The sequence below is a fragment of the Lolium rigidum genome, chromosome 1 (genome assembly GCF_022539505.1).
Source record: "Lolium rigidum isolate FL_2022 chromosome 1, APGP_CSIRO_Lrig_0.1, whole genome shotgun sequence".
NCBI classification, from domain to species: domain Eukaryota; kingdom Viridiplantae; phylum Streptophyta; class Magnoliopsida; order Poales; family Poaceae; genus Lolium; species Lolium rigidum.
The window spans coordinates 1,552,841-1,571,926 of NC_061508.1; the positions used below are offsets into that span (position 1 = coordinate 1,552,841).

The 19,086-nt window shown below is 43.8% G+C and overlaps 1 protein-coding gene and 1 long non-coding RNA gene across 4 annotated transcripts; both read left to right on the forward strand.

Annotated features, from left to right (window-relative positions):
- The first annotated feature begins 2,588 nt into the window (after positions 1 to 2,588).
- LOC124666152 (probable glutathione S-transferase GSTU6) lies at positions 2,589 to 3,413 on the forward strand. Its single transcript, XM_047203505.1, has 2 exons — positions 2,589 to 2,912; positions 3,019 to 3,413. Exons 1-2 carry the CDS (start codon positions 2,589 to 2,591, stop codon positions 3,394 to 3,396), a joined length of 702 nt encoding a protein of 233 aa, XP_047059461.1. The 3' UTR covers positions 3,397 to 3,413.
- Positions 3,414 to 5,121: 1,708 nt separating this feature from the next.
- On the forward strand, positions 5,122 to 6,638 carry LOC124684815. 3 transcript variants are annotated; one of them, XR_006997163.1, is made up of 3 exons: positions 5,122 to 5,849; positions 5,993 to 6,160; positions 6,526 to 6,638. It is a non-coding gene; the product is annotated as an uncharacterized LOC124684815 (long non-coding RNA). The 3 variants fall into 3 exon arrangements; XR_006997164.1 differs by having other exon boundaries at positions 5,993 to 6,134; XR_006997162.1 differs by having other exon boundaries at positions 5,122 to 5,696; positions 5,774 to 5,849; positions 5,993 to 6,638.
- Positions 6,639 to 19,086: the final 12,448 nt, after the last annotated feature.

Genomic DNA, 19,086 nt, shown 5'->3' on the forward strand with positions numbered 1-19,086 from the left:
ATAACCTAATCCTAATCGATGCGATGACAAATCTAACTTATATCTACATGCATGGTTGGCAAAAAAGAACTCTAGTCGCTCGCCGGAGAAAGCAAGTCGATGGAGAAACAACCACTACTACCAAACCCTAACCGTACCTTAATCTACGAGATCAAGGACATACCGTGGAGAAATTTGGCGGGCCAGGTGGCGGAGGAGCACTCCAAGACGCCGCGTGAGCCTTGGATGAAGACCCCAGCACATGGGTTGCGGCCGATGGGCGAGGCAAAAAACCCTCGCCAACTTGAAGAGGGTGGGCTAGACGAAGGCATGCGCTTTTCCTACGGCCACACTCGACGAATCGGGAACCGTCACCGACAAGGATCTGCCTGGTAGATCCATAACTTCTAAGCCCGCAAATCCGTCATTTCTGAGCCCTCGTGGTGCGTCGCCTCAAACAGACAGGGGACAGCCGCTTGAGAGCCTCCGCGAGTCGGCCTCGCCGGTGGCATGCTTCTCCTGTTGGTGCGCCGCCCAGACTTCTGGGCCGTTGTTTGTCGGATAGGGAGATGGCGACTAGGCGGAGGGGGAGGAGGAGGCGCGGCAGGCGGCAGCCATCAGGAAACACTAGTGAGAGAATGCCATTTATGTGGTCAGGGGAGTCGACTGCGGAGTTAAGCGAGACGTCCAGTCTCCCGTGCTTCCCAACACATGCAAACCTCTAGGCACGCGGAGCTCGCATCGGCCTGTGCCCGAAAAAACACCACCGAATCGAGCGTGCCTCCCAGGCTTGGCTGCTTTAAACTTTACTAGTATACTACTACCTCGTGGAATCTCTGTACTAACACTATCTATAATATCTATAAAGTTGATCTCCACTTTCTTCGTTTAATGTTTGCAAGCTCCACATGCATAGTATCCATGTCATCTTTTTATCTTGGCAATCCCCTGGGTCATCATGTTCTGTTTCGTGACAAAATCCTTGGTCAATATTGTTTGAATGAAAATTTCGACCGGCCCAATGAAAAAAAAACGTATGTTCCTTAACTCTTCCGTTCTATCGTGATAATAAATGACTGCATGCTCTAGAGTCCAGACCAAACGTCGCTGTCTGAGCCGCTTCTCCTCCTAAGAGCAATTCCAATAGTATAGCCAACTGTTGGCTATAACAAGATGTCATATCATTTGTAGTCATCATATAGCTAACATGTACAATAGTTGGCTATAAAAATGTAGTACTTTACTAATATATGGCCCACATTTCACTCTCACAAGGTGCCTAGGAAGCGCGTCATAGAGCTGGCTATTGCATAGTAGCCCACCTCCCTTCTCTCTCCTCTTCTCTCTCCTCCAACTCATCTAAAATATATTATTTAATGTCTTATAGTCAGCTGACTGGACTCTATTGTACTTGCTCTAAGCGGTACTATATATTCCGAACCCATATCGATCCTCTACTCAACCCTTGGTCCTCCGCTCTCTATCTTCACCAATTCTGTCTGCTTAAATTTGGTATTTTCTCTGAACTGTTATTTGCCATGCATGTCATCTTCTCACTTTAACTCCCCTCTTTCTGCGCGGCAATGTGTGTGGCATGCACGGCCCCTGACGCCGATGTGTGTGTGCACGCAGAATCTTGAACTGGGCCGCTGATTTTTTTTTTTTTTTGCGAATCAAAAAAAAAAAAAAAATCAGCACTGATTTAGATTGCATCGGAGTAACAACAGCACTGCACGCCAATCGCTCGCTTATCTATTCTTGAATCCAGGTTGGTCTGCGCTTGGAGTACATATGGTGGGCTGATTGTTGAGTGTATTGACGTCAAATCGGTCGGGCAAGAGGTGGCTGGCGTCCATGGGGAGAAAATGAGGGAGAAGATACGGGAGAGACGGAGCAAATTGGCTAGGCGGCTCGAGAACCGATACAGCGTTAAGCGGCGTGGCGCCGCTTTGACTACTTCAGCAGGGCTACAGCCACGCGCGGAATGAGGAAAAAATTCAATAGGTGTTTCTCTGCCCCGCAAAAAATTGTACGGAGCACCAAAAATGTACACAAACAAACCAATTCGGAAATCAAGACATATAAACGAATCAGCACCAAGTTAATCCCCCAAAAAAAAATTGTGAGAAAAATCGAGTTGGTTCACGTTTAGTATAGTAGTTATGTAGTGCAGTATTTCGGTGCCATCTAAACTACCTAACGGCCATTTTTAGTCCAACACGTACGTGCGGAAACTGGGCTCACGACCAACCAATCATGGCCATCATCGCCCAAGACCCGGCCGCGAGTGCTAGTGAATGTTGATCAGTTGATGCAACATTACTTGACGTCACAGGTGACGCTTGAAAATGGAGACAGGCTTGCCCTAGGATGCTCTGCAACTGCAAGTCAAAGGGCATACGAGCTGAAGACAGAAATGTTATTTCAGCAAGCCTCGCGCGGTCCTCGTGCAGCCTCGTCACCGCGCATGGGGGTCCGTAATAAAACAACACCTTCACAGCCATTAGTTTACCTGCCCCTACTTGAAGCTATCAAGTATGAACTCAAAAATTTGTAGGAATGAGAGCAAAATAGAAGTACCAATAGCAAAATAGAAAAGCGGGAGAAGCATGGCAGGCGAAGGAGATGTGAAACTGCTCGGCATGTTGGAGAGCCCATTCGTAGTTCGTGTACGCATGGCACTGCATCTGAAGGGTGTCAGCTACGAGTACATCGAGCAGGACCTGTCCAACAAGGGCGAGCTTCTCCTCAAGAACAACCCCGTGCACAAGAAGGTGCCAGTGCTCATCCACAACGGCAAGCCCATCTGTGAGTCGCTACTCATCGTGCAGTACGTCGACGAAGTCTGGGCTGCTTCGAGCCCCTCCATCCTCCCCGCCGACCCCCACGAGCGCGCACTCGCTCGCTTCTGGGCCGCCTACGTCGATGATAAGGTTTGCAACGCGCGTATTCCCAAGTTCTCTCATCTTCTTTTGATGTTTCCACCTTTCAAGTTTCAGCAGCCGATGAGTTTGCTAAATACGTTCTCCTTTTTCACAGTTCTTCCCGGCGTGGCTAGGCATTCTGAAGGCGGAGGTGGGGGAGGAGAGGGACAAGAAGATGAGCGAGACGCTTGCTGTGATCGAGCAGTTGGAGGCGGCACTGGCCCAGTGCTCGAACGGGAAGGCTTTCTTCTCCGGCGACTCCGTCGGGTACCTTGACCTCGCGGTCGGATGCAATTTGTATTGGCTCGACGCGATGAGCAAGATGTTCGGCGTGGTGGTCATTGACGTCGCCAGGACTCCAGTTCTCGCCGCCTGGGCGGACCGGTTCAGGGAAAGCGATGTGGGGAAGGAGGTCTTGCCGGACGGAGACATCGCGGTGGAGTACGCTAAGAAGATCCAGGCTTACCGGGCTGCTGCCGCAGCTTCCAAGTGACTGGTTTCAGTTCAGTCCCAGTAAATCGTGAACTGCAAGGTCTAGCTCACGCAATAAAGAGTAGGAGTACTAGCAGCTTCCGTAGCCTGAGAGCATAAAACCACATTTTGTTTAAACTGTTTAAATGCCCTTGACCTGGATTCTATTTCTAGTGGCGTTGTTTAAAAGAGAATGCTTTGGATGGGCGAACCAAATTAGTGGTACTATTTAATTTGGATGATTTTACCTCTCACTGCCTATGCCATGTAGGGCCAAGACAAAACAATTATTACTAGGGATGAAAACAAGGCGAAAAGTTTCCGACTTTTCCACGAGAATACGGAAACAAAACGGAATTTTGTGGAACCGAAAAGAATTTCCTTTGGCGAAAACGGAAACGGACGGTCTTTTTCCAATGGTACAGATGCAACTATGGAAAATTGGAAATTCTATTTCCGACTAATATGGAATTTTCTTTTTAGGTTCGGTGTGCATGACCCAACCCACATGGCCCAAGTGACCTTGTCAAGCTGAACTGCCAAAGTGGTCCGTTCCAAAACAAATGGGTTTGATAAAGTTTCCACGGTTCGACTTCCACCTATTCCGCAGTATATTGAACAGTTTAGGGGATCAAGTTTGTCAGTTTAGTGTGTTGCTTGATTTTTTTTCTTTATTTTTCAAGTCATATCATGGTTCGGGCAAACATCCGCTTTTCGGTCCATGCCTTCATCGTATTTGGTCTACATCCGTTTCTCTGTTTTTATTTGTTTTTAACTTCTTTTCTGTAATTTTTTTGTTATATGTGCATATGTACTGTCATTAGGGCAGTGTGTTGTTGGAGAGCCTGAGTGTAATTCATATTTTTACAATATTAGTATATATTTTTATCAAAAAAGTGGCACACCAAGATATTTTCGCAAGAAGAGTAAAATGAAATCTCTACTACTTAAAAAGACTAAACTGGTTCCTTATTCTGCCATACGTTTCGTCGTTCCTTTCGTCTTCACGCTTCCTCGTCCGTCGTCCACATGGGCCAGGCCCAATGAAACCTGTGTTCTTCGGTCGTAAGTTTCGCTAGCATAGAAATCTCTCCTATCTTTCCCTTCCACGGAAACACTAGCGAAGTCCCAGCCACACAGGCGGCCATGGCGGCTCCGCACGCTGATGGCATGGCGCCCAAGAAGCAGCAGCTGAGGATGAAGCCGTCCTAGGAGATCTTCCATGGCTCCAAGCCCATGCGCATCGAGCTCACCTGCCACCGCCACCATGGATTCTTCTACGCCTCGCCTCCCTCGCCCCTCGTCTTACTTACGCGATTCCAGTGTCTCGGTGTAAGGAGAGCAGTGGCCAGAACCACCATCCCCAGCCAGATCTGATGGAGGCGGTGGCCAGAACCACTATCCCCATCCCCAGACTCGCCTGACCTTGGTGGGCTCGAATCTAGGTTCTCTGGGACCGGATCTGGTGTTTGGCGACGGCGACCAGAATCACCACGAGGACCACGGGGCCGCACCACAAACTTCGGCGTCCACTGCCTGAGCCGCATGAATCTCCGGCCACTGTGAGACATGGAACTCCATTTAGGTATTGTTTGGTCCCCGTTCTTGCAATGCATGGACGATAAGTCTGCTGTGTTTTAAACCAAAATTTGCAGATGATTCTCAGTTAAATCCAAGTGCGACACAACATCTTCAACATGCAGAACTTTCATATTCGATTCCTTCCCTGTTCAACATAATGGATATATTCCTTTGGTGGCGTGGATTTCTTGCTGCAGTGCAAAGCAGGACATAGGATGCAGGCAACCAGATTAGTTTTGGATCTAATTTTTTTTATGCTTTGTTATTTTAATAAACCTAATGTGAGTTATTTAGTTTAATTTACATAAACTTGTTGTATTCTTTTCTACATGCTTTTTAGATTGTCCTAAAAGCTTTGTACAATGTTTCCAATCAATGCTAGCTCTTTTAAAAGAGAATCAAGATATTTCTACACAATTAAACATCAATATTTCGATAGTAAAACATTGTATAGGCATGCACATTTGCTTACTATACCTAGGCTTCATAAGGCTCAAGCATAACCTCCAATTTTGCAGGAAAAAATACACGCTAGATTTGTTCGGCCATGATTTTGAGCCTTTTCAGTTTCTTTGCCGAGAAGAGAAAAAGAAGCGAAGGAACCAATTCATGAATAGGACCTGCATAGAGCTTATCCATCCATGAAGGCTGAAGCCTCTCCCTTCCACACATTATTTCAGCATGTGCATGAATCAATACTGAAAACGGCGGGCTTCATCTTGCCAAACTTGATTGAATTTTGTAGGTGTATCATTGCTTCAGATTATGAAACCTGTGATTACTCTGTACATTTGATTATTTTTCCTGATTCCATGTAGTGTGTCGACATTTACTTGGATTTTAACATTTGTTCGCCTGGGTGTTTCGACATACACTCCGTCCTCCAGCCTGCGGGTACGCCTAACGCCTCTCTGAGTTTGATTTGATTTCGTTTATTTATAATTTGGATTGGAGTTGATTTCTTAAATTTGGTAAGTTACCCTAGCGGTGCTTGGTGTATAGCAGTCAAACTGAGTCTGCAAAGTTTTTTTTTGTAGATTATGGGCATTTTCACCTGAACACTCATGACCCATGTCAAGGCTAATGTGGCAGCAGTGACTGTGACTGCAAAAGGGTTTTTATATTGATGATTTTTGCTGCTTTGTCGCGAGGTGGAGCAGTCTTATGTTGATTTAATGTGTGCGTGGTACCCCCTCCTAGAACGAGTTAGTTTATCCTATTTCATGTGGTTATCCCCTACTACAGTAATCTCATATAATAACGTGTTTAATTAAGCTTGTTCGTATATATATACACACACACTTGCTTCAAAGTCTGATGTATTTGTCTTCACGTATTCTGATTAGTTCCTGAGATAACCTATTCTCTTTTTTGTTGGTATTTCTGAATGAGATTCTTTTTTCAGCTGTTTAACAAAAGCAATATTGTATATTTGGAGCAGAGCTAGCAGAATATCTATTACACTTTCAAATAAATATATGCATTTTTTTTCTTCGAGTGTGTTCATAATATCACAATATGTTCGAAATACTAAAGTTTGTAATTATGATTGTTTTGGTGATTTTCCCAGGGAGATACGAGGAGGGGTCCAGGCTTGTGCTGGTGCTCGGGTAGCTAGGCGCAGGGCACAAGAACCTGGAACCTGCTGTCTGTTTCAGCAGTTTGACATCTTTTTTTTTTGAAGAGAAAGCCTCACAGCAATTTATTTATTAAAAAAACACAAAACCCGACAGAGTTACATATGTACAACATATATAGAAAGAGAGAAACAGAAAAAGAAAAGCTATGGCAAAGTATCAATCCAAGCCTGTAACTGAGTGACCATTTTCTCCTTGACCCTATGCGTATCCATAGAGACTTCATGAATAAAATCTCTCTTCCATGATCTCAAAGATGGCCTTGTGTGCTGGAAGATCATACCATTTCTTTGTTTCTAAATATGCCAGGCTGCTAAGATAACAACCTCTGTGAAGAAAGGCTTACTAAACTCCTTCCTTGCATGTATAAATTTATCCTCAATTGTCACCCCAACTGACCAATCAATCTGCAAGTAATTCCACACCCTCATGCTGAAAACACAATCAAAAAACAAATATATCCTGTCCTTATAAATGTGTGAAGGACCAAGGACACAGTGATGCTCATCTGTGACATTCCAATTTCTCCTTTTAATCATATCCTTGGTGTTAAGCAGTTCGACATCTTACGGATGGATTTGATTTCTTCTTCTGTTGTTTGTGGTTTTTGTTTGACATCAATGAAAGCATTTGCACGAGCATTTCTTCTTCTGCTGCTGTCTGGCATCGACATGTAAAATGGCTGATTCAAAGGTGTTGCCTCCCAATGATTCTGAGAATGATTCAAGTTATGAAAACTTTGGCTTCATCACTAATATTGGTCTCCAACTGTACCCGCCCTCCAGATTTGATCGCCAAGACGGTACATCAGTGTGGTCTTGCTCTCAAGATTTGTACACACTTGGTTTTTTCATTTACTCCATCATATGTTCGATTTGACCAAGTGTATCTCCACATCTATCAGCCATGCCTGTTTGGACTTGCTCGTGTAATACTGGTCTGTTACAATATCATGAAAGATGGGCAGTCTCTAGGATATGTTCTGTTTTGAAATAATTTATGAGATTTCACTGTTGAGTGATTACATCTCAGGGTTTGGTGATGGACATGGGATGAAATGTCATGCATGTTTTTACTGACAAATTCTTGTACCGGTAAATCATCTTGTGCATTTTTAAGCCCAGCCATATCATCTGATCTTTAGTCTACATATGTATTTTCTTAAGAATGGATAATCACAAAATATATTCTCATGGAGATAGCATTTTTTCTTCGCTACCAGCAGGTTATAAGATGTTCATCATCTGGCTGATGTCTTCACTTGAAATTAGATGGGACTTATTTTCATCATTTTTATTATTATTTACGTCTAGAGATAGTTATTTGCTAAGCCAACTCCTTGAAAGAAAATTAGTAGGAATTGTTAGATTTTAGCACAGGGAGCTGGTTCTACAAAAATCTAATAGACATGTTTTCATTTTCAGGAATACATCTTGGACAGTGCATTAGCTCCACATTGGCTAGAGTGTTAGTTATTTGTTCCCCTGTTGAATAATCAGTTTTAAGATGTACTTTGTTTTTTTTTAATTAAGATGTATCATTTGTCCAGCGAAACAATCAAAATTGGTTCATACTTTCAAAGTAGAAGATCTAACTATGTAAATGTACATTGTACAACTTCCTTTTACAGGAGGATATATCATGTTAGTGTGTTGTATCAAAATTTGTATGGACACTTCATGCCTTTTTAGTGTAGTTTATTCTTGTGGTGCTTTCAGTTTACCTAATATATCTGATTGGGTTCTTTATAATTTTTAATAATGCTTTGAAAACTACATGGAAAAATAAATTCTACTCCCTCCATTCATAGAAAGACATCGAAGATTAGTTTAAATTTAGATGTATCTATGTACTAAAAGATGTATGGATACATCTAAATTTAGACAGCCTTCTAACATCTATTTGTAGACAAAGGTAGTATAAAAGATTGGTGCATAAAATTCTACCTAAACCTAGATGCCTAACAATTCAAGTTCCTAAAATTGGCTTTATTTTTCATGATTATACTAGATCATTCCAAAATATGATGAAACATAGAATATTTATTGTGAAGATCTTGTATAGAAGTGCATTTACATGCACTCTTACTAGATACTTATCGTGCATTACTTTTAGACATGCATTATCTTTATATATTGTAGAAAGAAACATACTTTGAGCCCCGTGGCAACGCACGGGCAAATGTCCTAGTAGGAATATATATGTAGTAATGTAAGGACACGTTTGGTAGCCTGGCTCCGCCTTGGCTCGCATCGGGCCAGCTATTTTCGGCTCATTTGGTTACCTGGCCTCGCCCGCGTTGTTGCAGGAACCGGTTCTCAAAGCACCCTCGGGCCAGGCTCTGGAGAAACGTCCGGAACGGCCATTTCTAGCGAGCCACCCTCGTCTCCGCAAAACTCGAGAACGCCGTGTTCCCGCGGAGCCACCGCGGGAGATGGCGCGAGCTGGTGCGGGACGGTGAAATCTCTGCGGGATGAATTCAGTCGCCGCGCTTCAAATTTCTCCACCGTATATAGGGGCGGCTCTCTCAACACCAAATCCAAATCCCCCATTTTGAGCTCATCCACCCTTCCCGATCTAGTGACATGGTTGGCTCTTTCTCACCTGTACGGTCGGCGATGCTTGCGGCGGCGACGGTGGTTGTGGCGGTGGCTACTGGTCGTGGATGGTGGTCTTCTTCCTCTGCGTCGATGACTTCGGTTATGGTAAGCTTCTGCAAACCCTAGCCTTAGATCTAGATCTTTTGGGTACATAGGGGGGTCTGAACGAATCCATCGTAGGACATTCCTTCGTCGCCGGTCGAGGTTGTCGAGGTTGTCTAGGTTGCATCTAACTCTACCACGGGGACAGTTGTCGCCGTTGCATCTGACTCTTCCACTGGGACAGTGGTGTTGTATGCATCTTCGCCAGGGTCCCTGCTTCCCCGACGTTGGTGCTGCGTGTGGCTCTCCTCTGACAGTAAGGCCGCTCTTACTTTTCTTATTCATTGATGTGGTAGTGCTTAAGGATGTGGATGTGGTAGTGCTAGTTCGTTAATGTGGTAGTTCATTGATCTGCTAGTGTTTGTCATGTAGGCGATCAAACCATTGGGCTCCCCTGATCTTTCTGCTCCTACTGTCAATGCTCACCAATGTCTGATTTCAAGCAAACCTACCATGGTTTAGAAATGTAAGGGTACATTGCCCCTATGTGTGGTTTTGGTAATTAATGACAACCCCTATGGACTAATGTTTTCATTGAGTTTATATGAAGGAATATTCCATAGGTACTACTTGTACTCCATGTGTTGGATTCAAGTATGGATGCCATGAAGATAAAGGTATTCCTTGTGTATTGGCATCAAGATCATCGGTATGAGGATATATATATATATATGTGATATGATCAATAAGAAGAAATGAAGATAGAGTTCTTATATGGAACTCAATATTAGCCATGCTCTATCTTAAGTGAGTATGTGAAGATACAAGGTTGAGTTGGGCAAGTTCAAGATGAGCGTCTCAAGTGAATCACATACTTGAAGCTTGCCGTCCATTTGATGATAATGGACTTGTGAAGATGTGCATCAATGGAGCTTTCCCATCATAGTGTATGGGGCAGCATTTGTGAGTCTTCACGAAGCAACATTGGTCAAGAGAGGCATTCCGGCTTGAGTGAAGCTTGAAGAGTTATCATCAAGATCAAGCGGGATGCGCAAGGCAAAGGTATGGCCTTGCTAGGTTTTCCTTTTACCGGTCTCAAGGTGGATGATGGGAGACCGGATTGTAGGATAGATAGCCGCACTATTAAGAGGGGCTTTCGGTTGAGTAACTTGATCACATCGTCTTAGGGAGCTCAATCCTTTGCATACTTTGCATATCCTTATTGCTTCTTCGTGTTTCTCTATGTGAGGTTCTTGAGCTTGTTGCTAGCTTTACAACAAGCCCAAGTTCATCGAAAACGGAGTTCGCATGCATCTTCTATTGCGTTTTCGAGGTTGGGTGATTTTACCGGGTATTCATGATATAAGGTTGTACCCTTTTATATTCATGATAAAATCCCCTCCTACAGTTTCTTGAGTTTGCACTTTCTATTGGATAGCATTTGTTGTTATCTTTCCAACGAAATTAGTTTCATGTCAATCGGAGTTCGGCAGCAATAGTTATTAAAGAAAAGGTAAAAGAAGAAAAAAAAAAAAAAAAGAAAAAAAAGGGGGAGGCTGCCGGTTGCCGCCCGGCCTGCCGGGCCGCACGCCGGCCCACCCGGTCCGCACCGGGCGCCAACCAGACCGGGCGGCCACCGGCCCACGCGCCGGGCAGCCCAGCTACCCCTCCGGTCCGACCGGATTTTGACCGGGCCGCCACTCCGTCCGGAGGCCCACGCGGGCTGCGCCCCCGTCGCGCCCCACGCGGCCTGCATTCCGCGCCGCCCGGCGCTGCTGCGCCACCGCCGCCCACGCGGCCTGGGCCGCTCCCCGCGCGGCCTGAGGACTTCCCGCCGCCCAGCGCGCCACCGGCCGCACCCGGTTCCTGGGCCGGTCGGACCAGGCTGCCGACCGGGCTCCTCAGCGCCCAGGCCGGTCGGCCGGCCTGGCAACCGGCTGGGCTCTTTTTCAGCTCGTTTTTTATCGGATTTTCACCCGGTTTTCTCCCCAACGGTTATTTTTCTCCTTAGACTATAAATAGCCCTTCTTCCACCTTGAGCAACAACTTCTTCCCCTTTCTCTCACCTCCATTGTTGCATTTGAAGAAGTTGCTCTCTCTCTTGATTCCTCCAACCATTCTTGCTCATATTTGAGGATTTGAGAGAGGAGATCTAGATCTACACTTCCACCAAACCGTTTCTTCTCTAAGTGAGGGAATCTCTTGGGATCTAGATCTTGGAGTCTTTGGTTGACTTTCCCCTTGTTCTTCCTCTCCAATCTCATCCTAGCATTCGTTGCTTTGGTGGGATTTGAGTGTGAAGGACTTGAACACCTCCGGTGTTCTTGCTTTGCATCATTGCATAGTGTTGAGCTCTCCACCACGATTTGTTCGAGTGAGAGACCGTGAGCTTGTTACTCTTGGAGGGTGACCTCCTAGTTGGCTTGTTTGGTGTCCCGGTGATCTCTTCGTGGAAGATTGTGAAGGGGGCCGGGCTTCTCCTTCGTGGAGCTTGTGAAGTGGTTGTGGAGCTTGCCATCTCCGGAGCGGAGGAAAAGCTAACCAGAAGGAAAGGGCCATTATCCTTCGTGGGTGTGGTTCGGAGAATAGGGTGAGCCTTCGTGGCGCGGGGAATCCTTCGTGGGACCTCCACTCCTCCAAACGTGACGTACCTTGTTGCAAAGCAAGGGAACACGGGAATACATCCTCGTCTCCGCGTGCCTCGGTTATTTCTATACCCGAGCTCTCTTTCCTTGTGATAGCTATCGTGCTTGAAGTACATATATCTTGCTATCACTTGTGCTACATATATCTTGTGCCTATCTTGCTTAGCTCTAGTTGCTATTGTTACACTTAGTTGAGCTTAGCATATTTAGGGTTTGTGCTTGTAAACTAAACGATAGTTTAATTCCGCATTCTTAGAAGACAAATCCGCAAGAGTTTGTAATTGCCTATTCACCCCCCCTCTAGGCGACATCTCGATCTTTCAATTGGTATCGAGCAAGGTCTCTCCTTGTTTAAGGCTTCACCGCCTTGAGAGTAAAGATGTCGGCTAGTATAGTGCACAATGACACAATGGTCTTTAATGGCACAAATTATCTTTTATGGAGAAATTGCTTGCTTTGTAAGCTTCGGACCTTGTGTCCACATATAGAGCAATTTCTAGATGTCGGTTTTTCTCCTCCGATGGATTCTCAAAATCTATCTTTAGAGGATGAGAAAAACTTACATCTTGAAGCTCAAGTATCTAATGAGCTTTTATTCTCTTTGAGACCCGATTTTCGTAGGTTCTTGATATATATAAAGCGAAAAACGTCTCATGAGATGTGGATCAAGCTTAAGGAAATGTTTGGTGGATCCACTTCTCAATTGGACGGTGGTGACTCCGAGGAGCTCTCTTCTCCTTCACATCATGAAGAGCTCCAAGTTGCTTCCACCTCCGGTCGTGATGAGTTATCATCTTCTTCCATTTCACCAACGTGTAGCAAGACACGAGGTAATGATATGGTGAGTGGTGAGGAAAATTGCAATGTTGATATTGTGCTCAATAGTGATGATTCTTCATCTCTATCCCATTGTAATGTGATACGTCTCCGACGTATCGATAATTTCTTATGTTACATGCCATATTATTGATGATACCTACATGTTTTATGCACACTTTATGTCATATTCGTGCATTTTCTGGAACTAACCTATTAACAAGATGCCGAAGTGCCAGTTCCTGTTTTCTGCTGTTTTTGGTTTCGAAATCCTAGTAACGAAATATTCTCGGAATCGGACGAAATCAAGACCCGGGTTCCTATTTTCACCGGAAGCATCCAGAACACCCGGGAAGGACCGGAGGGGGGCACTCGGGCCCCCGGACCATAGGCCGGCGCGGCCCGGGCCCCGGCCGCGCCGCCATATGGTGTGGCCACCCCTTCGACCCTCCTGCGCCGCCTCTTCGCCTATATAAAGCCTCCGTCGCGAAAACCCCGATGGGAAGAACCACGATACGGAAAACCTTCCGCAGCCGCCGCCATCGCGAAGCCAAGATCCGGGGGACAGGAGTCTCCGTTCCGGCACCCGCCGGAGCGGGGAAGTGCCCCGGAAGGCTTCTCCATCGACACCGCTGCCATCTCCACCGCCATCTTCATCACCGCTGCTGCTCCCATGAGGAGGGAGTAGTTCTCCATCGAGGCTCGGGGCTATACCGGTAGCTATGTGGTTCATCTCTCTCCTATGTGCTTCAATACAATAATCTCATGAGCTGCCTTACATGATTGAGATTCATATGATGATGCTTGTAATCTAGATGTCATTATGCTAGTCAAGTGAGTTTTACTTATGTGATCTCCGGAGACTCCTTGTCCCACGTGTGTAAAGGTGACAAAGTGTGTGCACCGTGTGGGTCTCTTAGGCTATATTTCACAGAATACTTATTCACTCGTTGAATGGCATAGTGAGGTGCTTATTTATATCTCTTTATGATTGCAATGTGTTTGTATCACAATTTATCTATGTGCTACTCTAGCAATGTTATTAAAGTAGTTTTATTCCTCCCGCACGTGTGCAAAGGTGACAAGTGTGTGCACCGTGTTAGTACTTGGTTTATGCTATGATCATGATCTCTTGTAGATTGCGAAGTTAACTATTGCTATGATAATATTGATGTGATCTATTCCTCCTACATATGCATGAAGGTGACAAGTGTGCATGCTATGTTAGTACTTGGTTTAGTCTTTTGATCTATCTTACACTAAAGGTTACTAAAATATGAGCATTATTGTGGAGCTTGTTAACTCCGGCATTGAGGGTTCGTGTAATCCTACGCAATGTGTTCATCATCCAACAAGAGTGTAGAGTATGTATTTATCCGTTCGTTATGTGATCAATGTTGAGAGTGTCCACTAGTGAAAGTCTAATCCCTAGGCCTTGCTCCTAAATATCGCTATCGCTGCTTGTTTACTCGTTTCTATCGCGTTACTACTCGCTGCGTTACTACTGCTTGTTTATTGTCCCGGGCAAAGCACCGTTGCAGTGCTCGTTGCTACTACTTATTCATACCACCTGTATTTCACTATCTCTTCGCCGAACTAGTGCACCTATTAGGTGTGTTGGGGACACAAGAGACTTCTTGCTTTGTGGTTGCGGGGTTGCATGAGAGGGATATCTTTGACCTCTTCCTCCCCGAGATCGATAAACCTTGGGTGATCCACTTAAGGGAAACTTGCTCGCTGTTCTACAAACCTCTGCTCTTGGAGGCCCAACACCTGTCTACAAGAATAGAAGCTCCCGTAGACATCAAGCACTTTTCTGGCGCCGTTGCCGGGGAGGAAAGGTAAAAGGCTCTCATACTACGGTCTCAGGTAAAGTATTTTTCTGGCGCCATTGTGTGTGTGCTCAAAGCTATTTCCTTTAGATCCTGCAATTGCATCTTTTTGTTTCTTGTTTACACTAGTTTGGCATAATGTACAAGAGTGAGCTTCTTATTCTATTTCCTGATTTAAGACATGGATTGTTTGATGCGAAAATTAAAAAACCTATGGAATCTTATTTGCATGCTGGTAGTAATATTAGTATGAACGCTTTGAACACCATTGTTGATAATAATATAGAAAGTTCTAAGCTTGGGGAAGCTGGTTTTCATGATATTTTTAGTCCCCCAAGCATTGAGGAGAAAATTTTCTTTGATGATACTTTGCCTCCTATTTATGATGATTATAATAGTGGTCTTTTTGTACAACCTACTATGGAGAGTAAATTTTGTTGTGATTATACTATGCCTCCTACACTTGATGAGAATAATAATGATAGCTACTTTGTTGAATTTGCTCCCACTACAACTAATAAAATTGATTATGCTTATGTGGAGAGTAATAATTTTATGCATGAGACTCATGATAAGAATGCTTTATGTGATAGTTATATTGTTGAGTTTGCTCATGTTGCTACTGAAAGTTATTATGAGAGAGGAAAATATGGTTGTAGAAATTTTCATGTTACTAAAATGCCTCTCTATGTGCTGAAATTTTTGAAGCTACACTTGTTTTATCTTCCTATGCTTGTCACTTTGCTCTTCATGAACTTATTTATTTACAAGATTCCTATGCATAGGAAGCATGTTAGACTTAAATATGTTTTGAATTTGCCTCTTGATGCTCTCTTTTGCTTCACATACTATTTCTTGCGAGTGCATCATTAAAACTGCTGAGCCCATCTTAATGGCTATAAAGAAAAGAACTTCTTGGGAGATAACCCATGTGTTATTTTACTACAGTATTTTTGTTTTATATTTGTGTCTTGGAAGTTGTTTACTACTGTAGCAACCTCTCCTTATCTTAGTTTTATGTTTTGTTGTGCCAAGTAAAGTCTTTGATAGAAAAGTAAGTACTAGATTTGGATTACTGCGCAGTTCCAGATTTCTTTGCTGTCACGAATCTGGGTCTATCTCCCTGTAGGTAGCTCAGAAAATTAAGCCAATTTACGAGCATGATCCTCGGATATGTACGCAACTTTCATTCAATTTGAGCATTTTCGTTTGAGCAAGTCTGGTGGCCTAATAAAATCCATATTTACGGACTGTTCGTTTTTGACAGATTCTGTCTTTTATTTCGCATTGCCTCTTTTGCTATGTTGGATGAATTTCTTTGATCCATTAATGTCCAGTAGCTTTATGCAATGTCCAGAAGTGTTAAGAATGATTGTGTCACCTCTGAACATGTGAATTTTTATTATGCACTAACCCTCTAATGAGTTGTTTCGAGTTTGGTGTGGAGGAAGTTTTCAAGGATCAAGAGAGGAGTATGATGCAATATGATCAAGGAGAGTGAAAGCTCTAAGCTTGGGGATGCCCCGGTGGTTCACCCCTGCATATTCTAAGAAGACTCAAGCGTCTAAGCTTGGGGATGCCCAAGGCATCCCCTTCTTCATCGACAACATTATCGAGGTTCCTCCCCTGAAACTATATTTTTATTCCGTCACATCTTATGTACTTTGCTTGGAGCGTCGGTTTGTTTTTGTTTTTTGTTTTGTTTGAATAAAATGGATCCTAGCATTCACTTTATGGGAGAGAGACACGCTCCGCTGTAGCATATGGACAAATATGTCCTTAGGCTCTACTCATAGTATTCATGGCGAAGTTTCTTCTTCGTTAAATTGTTATATGGTTGGAATTGGAAAATGCTACATGTAGTAACTCTAAAATGTCTTGGATAATTTGATACTTGGCAATTGTTGTGCTCATGTTTAAGCTCTTGCATCATATACTTTGCACCCATTAATGAAGAAATACTTAGAGCTTGCTAATTTGGTTTGCATATTTGGTTTCTCTAGAGTCGAGATAACATCTAGTATTGAGTTTTGAACAACAAGGAAGACGGTATGGAGTCTTATAATGTTTACCATATGTCTTTTATGTGAGTTTTGCTGTACCGTTCATCCTTGTGTTTGTTTCAAATAACCTTGCTAGCCTAAACCTTGTATCGAGAGGGAATACTTCTCATGCATCCAAAATCCTTGAGCCAACCACTATGCCGTTTGTGTCCACCATACCTACCTACTACATGGTATTTATCCGCCATTCCAAAGTAAATTGCTTGAGTGCTACCTTTAAAATTCCATCATTCACCTTTGCAATATATAGCTCATGGGACAAATAGCTTAAAAACTATTGTGGTATTGAATATGTACTTATGCACTTTATCTCTTATTAAGTTGCTTGTTGTGCGATAACCATGTTTCGGGGACGCCATCAACTATTCTTTGTTGGATATCATGTGAGTTGCTATGCATGTCCGTCTTGTGCGAAGCAAGAGAGATCTACCACCTTTATGGTTGGAGCATGCATATTGTTAGAGAAGAACTTTGGGCCGCTAACTAAAGCCATGATTCATGGTGGAAGTTTCAGTTTGGACATATATCCTCAATCTCATATGAGAATAATAATTGTTGCCACATGCTTATGCATTAAAGAGGAGTCCATTATCTGTTGTCCATGTTATCCCGGTATGGATGTCTAAGTTGAGAATAATCAAAAGCGAGAAATCCAAAATGCGAGCTTTCTCCTTAGACCTTTGTACAGGCGGCATGGAGGTACCCCATTGTGACACTTGGTCAAAACATGTGCATTGCAAAGATCCGGTAGTCCAAGTTAATTAGGACAAGGTGCGGGCACTATTAGTATACTATGCATGAGACTTGCAACTTGTAAGATATAATGTACATAACTCATATGCTTTATTACTACCGTTGACAAAATTGTTTCATGTTTTCAAAATAAAAGCTCTAGCACAAATATAGCAATCGATGCTTTCCTCTTTGAAGGACCATTCTCTTTACTTTTATGTTGAGTCGGTTCACCTATCTCTCTCCACCTCAAGAAGCAAACACTTGTGTGAACTGTGCATTGATTCCTACATACTTGCATATTGCACTTGTTATATTACTCTATGTTGACAAACTATCATTGAGATATACATGTTACAAGTTGAAAGCAATTGCTGAAACTTTATCTTCCATTGTGTTGCTTCAATATCTTTACTTTAAATTATTGCTTTATGAGTTAACTCTTATGCAAGACTTATTGATGCCTGTCTTGAAAGTGCTATTCATGAAAAGTCATTGCTTTATGATTCAGTTGTTTACTCATGTCATTACCATTGTTTTGATCGCTGCATCCACTACATATGTTTACAAATAGTATGATAAAGGTTATGATGGCATGTCACTTCAGAAATTATCTTTGTTATCGTTTTACCTGCTCGGGACGAGCAGAACTAAGCTTGGGGATGCTTGATACGTCTCCGACGTATCGATAATTTCTTATGTTCCATGCCATATTATTGATGATACCTACATGTTTTATGCACACTTTATGTCATATTCGTGCATTTTTTGGAACTAACCTATTAACAAGATGCCGAAGTGCCAGTTGCTATTTTACTGCTGTTTTTGGTTTCGAAATCCTACTAACGAAATATTCTCGGAATCGGACGAAATCAAGACCCGGGTTCCTATTTTCACCGGAAGCATCCGGAACACCCGGGAAGGACCGGAGGGGGGCACCGGGCCCCCGGACCATAGGCCGGCGCGGCCCGAGGCCCCGGCCGCGCCGCCATATGGTGTGGCCACCCCTTCGACCCTCCTGCGCCGCCTCTTCGCCTATATAAAGCCTCCGTCGCGAAAACCACGATGGGAAGAACCACGATACGGAAAACCTTCCCGGAGCCGCCGCCATCGCGAAGCCAAGATCCGGGGGACAGGAGTCTCTGTTCCGGCACCCTGCCGGAGCGGGGAAGTGCCCCGGAAGGCTTCTCCATCGACACCGCTGCCATCTCCACCGCCATCTTCATCACCGCTGCTTGCTCCCATGAGGAGGGAGTAGTTCTCCATCGAGGCTCGGGGCTATACCGGTAGCTATGTGGTTCATCTCTCTCCTATGTGCTTCAATACAATAATCTCATGAGCTGCCTTACATGATTGAGATTCATATGATGATGCTTGTAATCTAGATGTCATTATGCTAGTCAAGTGAGTTTTACTTATGTGATCTCCGGAGACTCCTTGTCCCACGTGTGTAAAGGTGACAGTGTGTGCACCGTGTGGGTCTCTTAGGCTATATTTCACAGAATACTTATTCACCTGTTGAATGGCATAGTGAGGTGCTTATTTATATCTCTTTATGATTGCAATGTGTTTGTATCACAATTTATCTATGTGCTACTCTAGCAATGTTATTAAAGTAGTTTTATTCCTCCCGCACGTGTGCAAAGGTGACGAGTGTGTGCACCGTGTTAGTACTTGGTTTATGCTATGATCATGATCTCTTGTAGATTGCGAAGTTAACTATTGCTATGATAATATTGATGTGATCTATTCCTCCTACATATG

Bases quoted from the DNA above. Each gene is read 5' to 3' on its own strand.
- LOC124666152 (XM_047203505.1), top strand. From the start codon at position 2,589: ATGGCAGGCGAAGGAGATGTGAAACTGCTCGGCATGTTGGAGAGCCCA. The intron at 2,913-3,018 runs GTTTGCAACGCG...CCTTTTTCACAG, and splicing joins CCGCCTACGTCGATGATAAG to TTCTTCCCGGCGTGGCTAGG.